Source organism: Paramacrobiotus metropolitanus, unplaced genomic scaffold (assembly GCF_019649055.1).
Source record: "Paramacrobiotus metropolitanus isolate TYO unplaced genomic scaffold, Prichtersi_v1.0 Parri_scaffold0000043, whole genome shotgun sequence".
In the NCBI taxonomy this organism is placed as follows: domain Eukaryota; kingdom Metazoa; phylum Tardigrada; class Eutardigrada; order Parachela; family Macrobiotidae; genus Paramacrobiotus; species Paramacrobiotus metropolitanus.
The window spans coordinates 210,186-223,374 of record NW_026570263.1 but is presented as its reverse complement, the minus strand read 5'-3'; the positions used below and the strand labels follow the sequence as shown (position 1 = coordinate 223,374).

Genomic DNA, 13,189 nt, shown 5'->3' with positions numbered 1-13,189 from the left:
AGCCATCACACTACAACAGTTTCTTGTTACACAGGTACGAGTACTTTTGCTGCTTCGATTTTGGTGCAATTGAAAATAATCCCCGTTATGGTGCTGCTTGTAAGCTTATGCGAGTGACCTTCGAATAGTATTCCTGCAGATTATATAAAAAATTAAGCCGACGAAAGAAATGCTGCGCAGAGACGGCATAGCAGAAATTCCAGGGAATACGAGCGTCATAATTATCGCGGAGAAAGGGCAGATGAACACGGTCCTGTAATCGCAGGAAAGTCAGCGTGATCATTAGCACTGACTGACGCCGCCGTGCAGCCGATCATGCCGGTTGTTGCGGCACAGTGTCGGCATTTTCGCAAGTCACTACCGCTTGCCACTTGAATGGCCTGATTCCAGGCCTGCTTCCCAGCGCGATCACAACCCGGTCTTTTGTCCGCGGCACGCGCACCGGTTATAGCTGGGGAAATGGCCCGGCATTATCTTCCCCCGCAGCCAGTCGCTGCCGGGACAACATGCCAGCCATTTTTTACACAATCAAGTACAGTATTAATGCAGCGTCGCCATACATCCGGATAACATTTGTAATTGTGGAGCAGAACATTATCGTGGTGTGGCGAGATGCCGTTAGAAATTTGTATGGGCGCCATTCGTGATGACGGTGTTATATAATTATGTGTGGCTGTTTTACGGGATTAATGCGGTGGCCGGCAATCACACACTGCAAGCCTGCATGTTCACCAATCAGTACGAGAAGTCGTCCACCTTCGACTTTAGCAAGGGCGGCGCGGCCGTGGATCTGGCGCTGGAATATGTCCGCGACAATGTCCTCCCGGACGACGTCAGTTTGGAGATGGTCATTCAGGATTTAGGGCCGCAGTGCGGCACCGACAGGTAAGCGTCAATAATACGAAACGACTGCGATAAAAGGCTTTTTTTACCATGTTACACTGTAGATGCTGTAACTATGCGCTACCGCTTATACAATTATAACCGCGGTGGTAAATTACGCAGCACATATTTTTTCTCACATTTGTTTTTTTAAATTAACAATAAATTGATTGAGTTTGTTAATAAAAGACGCTGATATCATCTAAAAAAAAATTTTGTTGCTTTGCGTATATATATGCTTTCATGAACCGGCCACCCGGCCATACGAATCCTAATTTCGGAAAGCAGGGAAGTTATCGGAAATGATCATTCTTATTAGTAAAGAATGATCGATTTATCGCTCATAAAATTTAGCTCCTAATTTATATGCAGGCCATCAATAAATCAAAATTTGCAAAAATAAACAAATAAAATTAGAAAATTTGAGATTTAGCAACAGCGTACGCGATCAGCGGTTATTTCAAGTAACGCGCGCCACACGGGTGGGTTCCAGTGATCCGTTTCTGAAAACGTATACACAAAGATCGTAAAATGGCCGAATTGAGAAAAATCCATGCACTGTTTTCAGGAAAATGAAAAATTTTGTATAAACTGTTTTCAGGAAAATGCAATAAGATTAAAGTCGAATTCGGCTGTGAAAAGCAAACTCAGTTTTGCTTTTACCGCACCTAATGCCCATGAAATAGAATTAAACCGACACACACGGATTAATTCTGCCTCACATTTAATTGCATATCTTAAAAATAAACACTGGGCGGCGAAATGCCATAATTATAACGCGATCAGATTGCAAAAGTAAATTAACAGGACATATTCTTGGCGTCAATATTAAGTGCAAGCTGCGTGTGCAAGGTGAAAATAACCGCATTACCTTATGACAGTCACGTCACCAGTTACGCCATGGACTATTTCTACCGCGGATTGAATTGCAACGTCTACATCGGACCCGGTAAATAGCCGGCTCTTTTCCCCGGCACGTGCTGAACGTTGTTATTGTAATTAAGGAAAATGGCCCAGTACATGTGTCGAAAATGGGATACATACAACTTTCGCTTTCGCGCACTCCCAATCACTTTTTTTGTAATGCTTTATGCCACTCTAAAAGCTAAATGATTTGTATACATTGTTCTGAAAACCGTTTGCGCGCGTAACATCCCGTGCCATTTCCCTTTATCGCGAAATTAACGCTATACAGGCTGCCGGCTGGATGTGGAGACGCTGTACGACGTAGCCGACTACTTCCGCATTCCCCTGATCGCCATCACGGGAGCGGGCGTCGGGGCCGGGACGGATCTGGCGCTGTATCCCTCGCTGGCGCGCATCTCCGTTACCCATACTAACACCTTTGCGGTATTAGCCAGGTTCTGGCAGCGCTTTAATTACACACACGTGGGGATGGTGTGCAACGACGCCGACCGCTTCTATCAGGACATGTTCCTGGTGATCCGCGGGGAAATTATGAAGTGGGAGGATTTTGAGAAGAGATCGGCCGTGATGTTCCGCACGTTTGACGGGGCGGCCGCCAAGGGGGACCAGGTCATTGAGGCGGTTTTGTCCGATTTAAAGAATTTCTGCCGAGGTACGTGTTATATAGCCTGCAATTATTAGTTAATTAATAAGCAGTAGCTGCCAGAATAATCAAATGCAGTGACATTGGTCGATTGCAAAAGCCAAAAGCCAAAATTAAGCAACATTACAAAACTTAAGAATATTTAGTGGCAAACTGAATTTCCTTAGCAAATTAACAAACATGTTTAGCGTTTACGAGATTTAAATTTATGAGTAGAATGATTAAAAAATTTATAATTGAAATGGTTTATTAACTTATACTGAAAAATTACAAATGTATATTGTACGTATATGCGGAATGTTACACTGTAACGTATACATCACTGAATATTTTAAAAAGTGCTACTTATAAGAAATAATTATATAATATTTTCTGTTACAGTTTTTGTGATTTTGGCCAGTGGAGACACTCTTCGTCGTGTCATGGTATGGCACGCACGGGAATTTGTTTTGTCTTGTAAAGACACGTTTTGTTCTACACTGCGTTGCATATACGTTGTCTGTGTACACAGATAATCGCCAGGAGACTTGGCTTAACCAGCGTTGAATTTGTAAGTTCTATTCGCACCATAGTATCCTTAGTATTGCAATCGAACGAGGCCTGGCGGCAAATTATAGCCTTATAAATAGCTACTGTAATAAAGGTGGTCGTAGATTCGTAATCACTTTGAACCCTTTTGCTTTTGTATCCGAACATCGTCTCTAGATTTATCTGGCGGTGGAGCTGTTCCCCAGTGCCACGTGGGGCGCGTTCACCTGGGAACGACACGACAATAACGACATCGTAAGCCGCCCCGATTTTGACCCGCTTAGCGGAAGAATTATACAAATGTGACCTTTTATTTAGGCCGCACGAGATGCCTACTCATCGTTGCTGCTGTTTTCCTACGAACCGGTCAATCTCGTCACACGTGAGACCTTCGAGAACAAGGTCAAGAAACTGTCGCCGAAATACGGATACACCTACAAACCTCGCGAAGCGGTAAAACGGTTGCTTACTTTCGTAATTCTAATTGCATACGATTATTAATTTTATAGGTGGAAGAGACTGTCGGGCATTTTTACGACGCCGTTCTATTATACGCGTCCCTCGTCAGCCAACGATACGAACTGGGCCACGACGTGGCCGACAGCGAACTGATCTTCAATTTGTTAGGCAACTACTCCTTCGTGAGCCCGGTAAGCGGGATCGTGCAGCTGGACATCAACGGCGACCGGGTTATTCCGTACATTGCCAAGCGTTTTATTGCCTCAACCGGTCGATTCGAGGTACAACGCTTTTTTTTCGCCGGGGCTTGGTAAACCGGTGCGACGCGTGTTGTAGCCGTTTCTAGAGTTTCCCAATACCAACGAGGAGGTGGTCGTCGTGGATGTCATTGACTGGAAGGGAGCGGCCAGTCTCCCGCGTAACACGCCGCGGTGTGGATTCCGTGGGGAGAATCCTGCGTGCCAACCAGGTATGCCCGTCCAAACAGTTATTATTCTAGAGACGACTGATGTCTGTTTATGCAAGTGTATACAGGATCCGTTCGGTCGTGTTTGCGAACCCGCTCCGTAATAAAAAATAGCAACTGGATAAAAATTATTGCTGTAAAGTTTATAAGCGCTACTTGTATTTAAGTTGATGTTTCCCGAGCATCCATAGAGACCTGATCTGAAGCCGCTGCACTACGAAAGCTGATCCAAAATACTGCTGTGCCTTTTGAGTGAAGCTGAAAATTGTTTGGTAAACTGATTGATATTGAATGCAATTATTGCAATCGAGAAAATTCCCATGCTGTGTATGCAAAACACAGCAGGTTAATGGGTTACCTGCTACCGAGATGAAACTATTAAACTAAAACTATGTCCCATTATCGAGAAACTGGTTTGCGAGTTTAGTTGGTAGACGATTAGATCGTTTAACGGAACGAAGGCATTGTATTAAAACTGTGGTATCCGTGTGCGTACTTCTAGCACTGTATACTCGACCGATTGCACGCACAACTTTAATACTGCGCATTTACCAACATAAAGTGATTAGTTTGCACTCGTTATAGTAACGGTTTGGACGGACAGCACAATCATCGCGACGGCGCTAGTTCCCGTGATCTTCCTGGTGCTACTGGGAGTCGGGGTTTTCTTTGGAGGAAAACGCTACCTGGACACCCACTACGACCCGTATTGGTGGCGCGTCTTTTCGCACCAACTCCTCCCACCCAGCACCGGCACCAGCATGGGCTCCAACACGTCCGCAACGAAATTCGCCAACGCTTCCGGCAGCGTAATACAAACTGACCACAAGACTTTTAGCTCGTGATTGACCTTGAAATGTGTAACAGAAGCGTCAGCCAACCGGCACGGGAACAGCGGCCACCAGCCAGTTCTCCGGCCCGAAATCCCGGTCCTTGGCGATGGATTCCCTGTATCCGACATGTAACAAGATCTACGTCTTCCAAGGAAACGCTATCGGCGCCTCCGAGCTGCCGAAACCGTTTAAGCGCGCTGTTGCCGATATGGGCGTCAGTCTGCGGCCGGTAAAATTACCATGAACTTGGGGGTATTTAAATAATGTTTTTAATATTAATTTTCATAGCTTCGGCGAATGCAACACCGTAACGTCCAAACATTCTCCGGCATCGAGGTCAACGAAGACAATTTCTGCGTCTCGGTGTTAGGCGAGCTGTGCCAGAAGGGCGATCTGGAACTACTGTTGCAGTCGAAAACTGTCAGACTGGATGATTCGTTCAAATTCACAATAATGCTCAACCTGGCGTCGGTAAGTTGCTCTACGAAATTAACGGTAAACATGCACACACATGTACTGGTTTGGTTGACGTTAAAGGGTGTTAACTTTCTCCACAACTCACCGGTGATCTCGCACGGTTTCTTAATGGAGAGCACCTGCCTGGTGGACGGGCGGTTCGTGGTGAAACTGGCCGGTCACGGTCTGACCGCGTTCCACCACGACTACGAGCTCCGCGAACCCCAAGCGGACATGGAAGAAATCGACAAACTGACGGTGTACCTGTGGCGGGCGCCGGAATTCCTCCGTCGGCCGATGCCGCCCAAGGGCTCGGTCAAAGGTGATATCTACAGCATGGCGGTGCTCTTCCATCAGATTGTGGTGCAAAAGGGTCCCTTCGGGAACCCCAGCAGTGACGAATGGACGGTGTCGGATGTTAAAATCCTAAAAGATGTCCTTAACGAAGTACGTAAGGAGGGCAGGTCGCTGTTGGTCGGTTGGTAAATTGGCTGTGTTTTAGGTCAAACGCGCAGCCCCGCCCCTCCGTCCACGTCTTCCGCGCTCGGCCTGCCCGACCTTCCTGGTGGACCTCATCGAGCAGTGTTGGAGCGAGGACCCTGTTGAGCGGCCAACGGCCTGGCGGGTGCTGGATACTATTCGTTACGAGACCGGCTACACGACCGATAACGTGACGGATCACCTGATCAAGCGGCTGGAGACGTACGCTGCCACGCTGGAGTACCAGGTGGAGGCGCGGACCAAGGTCTTCATGGAGGAGAAACGGCGCGGTGAAGAGTTGCTCAGCACTATTTTGCCCAGGTACTGCAACGACACTGGTACAACATCTCTACTCGAATTGCTTATTTAGCGCTTCCTGGAAGCTTTTAATTAATAGGTTGGAAAAATATTAAAGGTCACCAAAGTTTGCGAGGACCAGAATTGAGCAAAACTACAAGCTCAGTTTGCAGGAATTTATATCTTGCCGTGCGTAAAACCTGAGCAAGCTTAACTAAAGTCAGATGAGAAACAGTTAGGTATGCTGCGTTCTTGACAAGTTGGTCAAAATCAGTCACAACATTGCAAACCAATTATGGCACTTTAAGTTTACGCCGGCTTATTATAAGCAAAATTAATACGGTCATTGGGAAACGAAACTCTAGCGTTGTTTTTTGCAGGGTGGTAGCGCAGGCGTTAAACTCCGGTAAAGAAGTGCAGCCCGAGATGTTCGCTAGTACTTCGGTGTTCTTCAGCCGCCTGGAGGGCTACGAAGAGGTCATCCGCAAAACGCAGGTCCCGGTGGCGGCTACGCATATTCTCAACCACCTCTACGTGACGTGCGACAAGATTATCGAGCGCTACGATGTCTACAAGGTGGAGACGGTGGCCGATGCGTACATGGTACGGGGAAACATTGTCTCGTTTCGCCAACATCAGTGACGGTTTTTTGTGCAGATTGTTAGTGGATTGCCGGTGCCGAACGGGAGTCGTCACGCGGACATTATCGCGTCCATGTCGCTGCACCTTTCTAAGCAGATTAACGGCATGACCTTCCAGGGATACCCGGAGATGCCGTGCCATATTCGCATCGGCATCAATTCCGGTGAGAAACACAGACACGTTACGGAGGGTCGGCTGAATGCTTTCAAATATATTGTAGGTCCGTGTGCAGCGGGAATCATCGGACTGAAGCTGCCTCGATACTGTTTGTATGAGCCTAACAATGTACCGCTTTTTTATCGACATTGTATCAAAGTCGCGACTGAAATGTAGGTACGGCGACACTGTTAACACAGCGTCGAGAATGGAATCATCAGGGCAAGGTATCTATAGTGTGTTTTGAAGTACAGGTTTTTCACAATCAGCAGTAAAAGATATCTACGAAGTGGTAAATTGATTCATAGCCGGAAGAATCCATATCAGCGCGTCAACGCGAGATTTATTGCTGATTGATGAACGGTACGAAATTACCGAAAGAGGAGCCACCAATATTAAGGTACAAAAATTCTATTTTTGTTACCAGCGCGTTGGTTACTTTAAATGCTTGTTCAGGGAAAAGGCATGCTGCTGACCTTTTGGCTCAACGGACTAAGCACGAAGAGCGACGAACTGCCTAAGGGAATACGAACGACGGAACCCGCCAAATTCAACTGATCCGTTAGTATTCCACTAACAGCCACATACATACTCGTACATCAAGACACGCCAAGACAAGTCTGTTTAAAAACCGGCGATTTTGTGTAATTTTTCCAAATACAGGGGTGCCGCGCCAAGTTCGGACAGTTGCAAAAAATTTATTTAAAAAAAATCACCGTATACATTTATGTTTTTGTCTTTGTATTTTCTAGTACATCTTTTAATTGCGAACCCAAAAATATCAAAGTTGAGCATGTTCGCTATGATAATAAGGGGCGGGGCGAGTGTTTAGGGAAAGGGGTAGTGGTCATTTTTCTGGCGCTTATAACTGCACCTCTGAAAAATGTAGCAAACGACATTTCTGGGTGAGCGTTTCTGAAAACTGTTAAGCGACCCAGAAGGTGTCCGTCGGGGGCCAGCAGAGGGAACTAACGCCCTCAGCGCCCGCGGCGAACTCGAAACAAGACTCATCTCCCATAGACTTGTATGTTAAGAAGCACATCCAAAGAAATGCGGTTGCCAAGAGCACTGTTAGCATCAGATAAGATGTTAGTGATTAAAAGAGAAGGAAGAAGGTTCCACTAGGTGGCCATAACATCGTTTAAAACTTTTCAGCTTTCTCCAATTTTTAAATACTTGTCGAATGAACTCGATTATTTCTTAGTAAGCAGTGCGATTTTTGCACCAAAAATTAAATTCTAAATTTGGCTGCCGTTCCTGAGCCTCATCATTTTGCATGGAAACAAAATTACTGAAGGTGCTACAGACCAAGCACTATCACGCAAAAGTTTGAAAAAAAATTTAGATTTCACTGGTAGGAGTAGAGGAATTTTTTTAACTGTCCGAACTTGGCCCGGCACCCCTGTAAATCAAATTTGCATTTATCGCATTGCATATTTGCATAAATTGCGTGTATAGTGATTTTGCGAGCTGTACAGTTCACTGGCTTTCTCAGCAATACGAACAAGCGCGGATAAGTGCGAATATGTACCTGCTTTTAAATTATGTTATCGCGATACGGATAATTGCTCATCATACCGTAGCTTTGCCGTGCGTCTATATAGTGCCTACCGCATGGCAAGCTCGTGTTGTGAGCGTGAAAACGTGAGCGTGTATGCGAAACTAATGGGACCATGTTGTTTATTTGTGTACGGAAGTCACATTGCACTATCAGTCCAAACGCCAGGTAATCTTTATCGCCGCTATAATGCCCAGTGCGATAAAAGGGCGACAGGATGTCTAACTGAAGCAACAAAGCGTATACTCCAGATAACATCCATGGCCAAACAACAACGGACCATTCCGGAGCAGTAGAACGCTGCATATTCAATTAGCTGCTCCACACTAGCCGGCACATCGAGAGTGCACATTCAGTGCACGCTCTGTACGCGTGGGAATCGGTCTACCTTTATATAAACGTTACCCTGGCTGGCCTGGCACTGCATAGATAACACTCACTAAAACAGAACAGCTAGAACACCGGTTTTGGCTAATAATTTAATGATTTTAATATTCATGCAACAATCCCGCTGATCGATGTTTGGGCTTACTTATCAAACTATTCAACGGCTGTAATACAAATCAGCATAAAAATGGAGTACGAGTATCTGAAGCAAATGGCAAGCGTTCCGATTATCTTCCTTCGGAGCGACACCTTTTGGGAATCTGGACTGCGGATTGCCGGAGTTGTGGCGCTGACCTATGTGGCGGTGCAAGTGGTAAGTGAAGCATCCATGCAATATTGTTGTATTTTATCACCAATTGACACTTGTAAAATTTTTTACTTGTTTGATGAGAAGAATTATTTCGTGTCAAAAAAAGTTGCTGTTAAGCAAAAGGGTACAGTATACGTAATTACGTACCGCATTTTGTTCCAGCGCTATTTATTGTCGGTGACAGTGGGTTCTCTTTAAATCTTTTGTATTAGCGGGATAAAATAACCGTTGTTATCGCATACAGGTTGATCGCGCGGCTTTCGCCTTGCAAGCGTACAAAACGATTACTGGGGCGGAAGCGCCTCGCTCTCGATGAATCTCGATAACTTTTATCATGTGATCCATTTCACATAATTTTGTCGTTTCTGTCCCTGCCATATTTCCCACCTACTACCATGATGCCATGATTGCCATCTATCTGGATTGCCACCCGTTTTCCATAACCACTGCGATTTCTGCACGCACCGAATCTGCGGTTATATCTAGCATGCTCTATTGATAATTCTCTAGTACGTATTTGGATAATTTACGTACTGCCTAACTTTATGGTTTTTGTTATCAGACAATGTCAAAATCATTTTCAACTGCATATTTTATCTGTATCTCATGTCTTTAATGTGAATCAACGTTACCAACATCATTTTCTTAGTATTTTCGCTTCGGATGCTTCGTTTTGGATGCTGGAACCTTTAATTCGATATCTGAGCTGTGTAGAACCGGCAGCAGCTTTTAGTTTTAAGTTGGCTTTTTATACCCGTTTAAAGGCGTTCATGAATGATAATTGGATGAATAAAGCATAAATATAGATATGATCGTCAAGAACCAGTAAACGGTTACTAATAGTAGAAAAATTACTAATCCGATTTGCGGTTTTGTTCGGAAAGGAACAGGTTCTTTCTGTGTGCAGAATCTTCGAAAATCTTCCCATGCGCAAAGAATGTCGGCGTGTAATCGTACAACGTAGTCTGCAACCGAAGTACAGTATATTATTTATCTGGGTTTATCGATGGTATTGCTAATGGCGTTCGTACCGCTAAGGCATGCTTCCAGTATCCATTGGTCACTTTGCGTAATCCCACTTGCGACAATACCGCGGTGACAAAAACATCCGCGGTCGTCTGGAATGGCGCATCACGATAATTCTTAGCCATATTGGTCGAAACTATCCCCGGAATAACCGTCTATAAAACAGCTTTTCAAGCACCGAACTGAGACCGTTAGAACACATTTTCTGTTACCTGAATGACCAGACCCTTATCGGCATACTCCTGGCGCAGTGCTTCGGTGAGGAAGATACAGTAGGATTTACAGGCGGAGTACACGGCGTACGTGCCGGTCGGCTGCAGACCCAGCGATGATCCCAAGTTGATGATGACGCCGCGGCGATTGCGGACCATTTGCGGCAGGCACATTTCCATCATCTAATGATCAAATCAAATTAAAAACATCTTACCAGTGCGCTGTCGATACTGGTGCCCTCACCAGCGTTAAGGTCACGACATCCACGTTCAAGACGTTCATTATTGCCTGCAAATAGCGTAATTGTTCGCCGCTACGTAAATATTTCGGCTGTAGTTGTTTGGTACTATCAGTCGTTATACTTTATCGCCTCCGGGTGTTTGATGCAAGAGATCCGGATAGTCGAAGAAAATTCCCACATTGTTAACTGTAAAGGGAGAGCTGAAGGAAAAACTGTTCGCTGGGAAATGGTGCAGATTTGTCTACGGTACCTAGTACACCGACTTCTAATCCGTCTAATTGCGTTTTCAATTTGCGGAATTCCTGCAGGTCGCCTTTGCTGAAGTCGAAGGGAATACACTTGGTCTCTACTTTGTATTCCGCTGCAAAAATCAGTACTATTGATTGTTCCCAGTTCGACAACTGCATCGAGCGCTACAGTACCGGTAACGTACCAATCTCGGCTGCAACGGCTTTCAATTTATCCGCGCTCCTCGAGATCAGTACAATGTTGAAGCCTTTGCGTGCGAGCTGCGACAAATCAGTGCATAAAATTAATAATCATTCCTTTCTGGATTTTGTTTGCGGGGTCTGAAATACCTGCTTAGCAAACTCCTTTCCCATCCCATCGCTCGCCCCCGTAACCACTGCAATCATCCCAAAATATTATTGTTATAAAAACTGCGAAATGTTGGACGTGCACGCACCAACCTGCCCATTTTCCGTATTTCTTCCAATCGACCGATAAAGGAAGATACGGAGCCAACACAAACGTGACGAACCCGGAAACACATAAACACAACAGTTTGCCAAAGAATACTGCGACCGCCAGGAGACCGATAGCGGTCAGCAGCGAGCAGGAGCACAACATGGCGAACGAGATCCTGTAAACATGTGCTGCAGCAGGCAACTAAAATTCTGCAGCACTTGGATAGCATGTGCAGAAGGCAGTCATCACAGTAGCCAGAAAGGAACGACTTATCTTACACAAGCTGCATATGGACCGGTTAATCGACACCGACCGGCATTCAGCGATAACGCGCACGTGCGCCGCTTGCAACGCTGATCCCGCCACCCGACGGCGGTTGCCGTAGCGCTACGTGTTAATGAAGCGATCGATGTCAGACTTCGATCTCTGTAATTGAATATGCATCGCATACTTCACAACGCATCTATTCAATCAAAAAACACTACTTGATTTAATTAGCAGCGTGTAAATGCAGTTAAACGAAGCACCGCACACGGTTAATACAAGCGTTTGTCAGCGGGCATTACCGGTGCATCGGTTGGCGATTAATCAGCTGTTTGGTAGTCATCAGCATGACATTTTGTGCACTGTGCTGGATTCCGATGCGCGCTGTGTGTTCAACGGTAAATCACGACCAAAGTGGACCAACCAGATTTAGATCCGCTATAGCCGGTGCTGGTCATACGTGTGCACTGGTCAGCCACGTGCGTACGTACAACTCCTGCATATCGGCATATCCGTTCCACTGATGACTGCATTGTCTCAACCGGCTTTCAGTCTTTCAGATTAAAAAGCCGTTTTGCTGGGTATACGTGTGCACTGGTCAGTCACGTACGTACAAGTGCAACTCCCGGTATATCCGCTCTACTGATGACTGAGTTATTGTCTTAACCGGCTACAATACACGGCACTGCGCTGGTCACTCGTTCGTACGTACAACTCTCGGTATATCCGCTCTACCGCATTGTTTCAACCGGCTACCATACACTGCGCTGTACTGGTCACTCATACGTACGTACAACCCCCGGTATATTCGTTCCACTGATGACTGAATTGTCTCAACCGGCTACCTGTTCTCATTCAGCTGCAACACTGTCGCGGAATGCAGCAAACCGGAAAATCCAACTGTCAGCCATCTGTTGAATACACCGTTCTGCATCTTTCACCGTTGCTCTCCATCCGAATCTGATCATCAGTCTAGATCGACCGGTAGAACGGCTGCCGTATAATTCCTTACCGTGTCCGCACACACCGATCATTGCCGTTTATTTACCCCACGTTTTTATGGATTATTATCGTTTTATGGGGATTGGCGTTTTTATCGCGCGTTTAATCATAATTAGCGTAGCGTAACGTGCTGGTTATCGGAGGAAAAAGGAAATTAGGTAAGACAGCCGTTAAGTTGATGGCTTTATTGGGTCGCAGTCGTAACAGTTAAAAGACAATTTAATGCTGAATATGGTTGACCAAAATAACACCGTGGTAAAAACGACAAAAGATTTAACAGCCGAATAGTACGTAATAATTGTTAAACGGCGTCGTATTTATCTGACAAAAACAGTGCAAAAATTGACCAAATGTCTGTGGAACAAGAATTCCGGCTGAATTTGCGGCGCATTCCTAGAAATAAAATATAGCGATTTTTCTTGTCGCTTCAGTATTTTTTGCACCAGTTTGTATTATGGGAAATTAGCTATTAATATTGGGGATTTGTTTGCTGTACTGTTGCAAAAAAAAACACTTGTTTAACGTGTTTTATCTGAAATTCGATTAATCCAGCGTTGCACGCCGGTAAGCGGTATTGAATTGCAAATTCTTAATACTGTTGTCTTGGAGCCTCGTAAAGTGTGATTAATGGGAAGCCGGCGCGGCGATGATGCATAGATTGCGTCAGCGGTGCATGTTGTTAATATACTGGTTTGTCCCCGTTAAGAAATTAATCGGCATGCCGATATACGA

The 13,189-nt window shown here is 45.4% G+C and overlaps 2 protein-coding genes and 1 long non-coding RNA gene across 3 annotated transcripts; 2 read left to right on the top strand and 1 right to left on the bottom strand.

The window, feature by feature from the left end:
* The first annotated feature begins 440 nt into the window (after positions 1–440).
* Positions 441–7,431, top strand: LOC129590981 (atrial natriuretic peptide receptor 1-like). Its single transcript, XM_055486451.1, has 20 exons — positions 441–885; positions 1,764–1,831; positions 2,078–2,461; positions 2,834–2,877; positions 2,964–3,002; positions 3,158–3,235; positions 3,299–3,433; positions 3,490–3,720; positions 3,776–3,908; positions 4,491–4,714; positions 4,773–4,967; positions 5,027–5,209; positions 5,276–5,641; positions 5,697–5,995; positions 6,352–6,574; positions 6,629–6,776; positions 6,834–6,882; positions 6,947–6,996; positions 7,078–7,169; positions 7,226–7,431. The coding sequence occupies exons 1-20, from the start codon at positions 647–649 to the stop codon at positions 7,325–7,327; spliced, it is 3,282 nt and encodes a 1,093-aa protein (XP_055342426.1). The 5' UTR covers positions 441–646; the 3' UTR covers positions 7,328–7,431.
* Positions 7,432–8,293: 862 nt separating this feature from the next.
* LOC129590939 (uncharacterized) lies at positions 8,294–9,831 on the top strand. The gene is made up of 2 exons (XR_008690781.1): positions 8,294–9,027; positions 9,269–9,831. It is a non-coding gene; the product is annotated as an uncharacterized LOC129590939 (long non-coding RNA).
* Positions 9,752–11,452, bottom strand: LOC129590938 (very-long-chain 3-oxooacyl-coA reductase let-767-like). Its single transcript, XM_055486387.1, has 9 exons — positions 11,194–11,452; positions 11,083–11,129; positions 10,938–11,013; positions 10,755–10,865; positions 10,626–10,690; positions 10,507–10,551; positions 10,263–10,445; positions 10,056–10,205; positions 9,752–9,989 (listed from the first exon to the last, which is right to left on the bottom strand). Exons 1-9 carry the CDS (start codon positions 11,351–11,353, stop codon positions 9,879–9,881), a joined length of 948 nt encoding a protein of 315 aa, XP_055342362.1. The 5' UTR covers positions 11,354–11,452; the 3' UTR covers positions 9,752–9,878.
* Between the last annotated feature and the right edge of the window lie 1,737 nt (positions 11,453–13,189).

What these genes read in the sequence shown, in the direction of transcription:
- LOC129590981 (XM_055486451.1), top strand. Translation starts at nt 647, where the DNA reads ATGACGGTGTTATATAATTATGTGTGGCTGTTTTACGGGATTAATGCG. An exon ending in TCGCCAACGCTTCCGGCAGC is followed by an intron (nt 4,715 to 4,772) that starts GTAATACAAACT and finishes AATGTGTAACAG; the next exon opens with AAGCGTCAGCCAACCGGCAC. An exon ending in CTCAGCACTATTTTGCCCAG is followed by an intron (nt 5,996 to 6,351) that starts GTACTGCAACGA and finishes TGTTTTTTGCAG; the next exon opens with GGTGGTAGCGCAGGCGTTAA.
- LOC129590938 (XM_055486387.1), bottom strand. Translation starts at nt 11,353, where the DNA reads ATGTTGTGCTCCTGCTCGCTGCTGACCGCTATCGGTCTCCTGGCGGTC. An exon ending in ATGTCGTGACCTTAACGCTG is followed by an intron (nt 10,446 to 10,506) that starts GTGAGGGCACCA and finishes TTTGATCATTAG; the next exon opens with ATGATGGAAATGTGCCTGCC. An exon ending in ATAAGGGTCTGGTCATTCAG is followed by an intron (nt 10,206 to 10,262) that starts GTAACAGAAAAT and finishes GCTGTTTTATAG; the next exon opens with ACGGTTATTCCGGGGATAGT.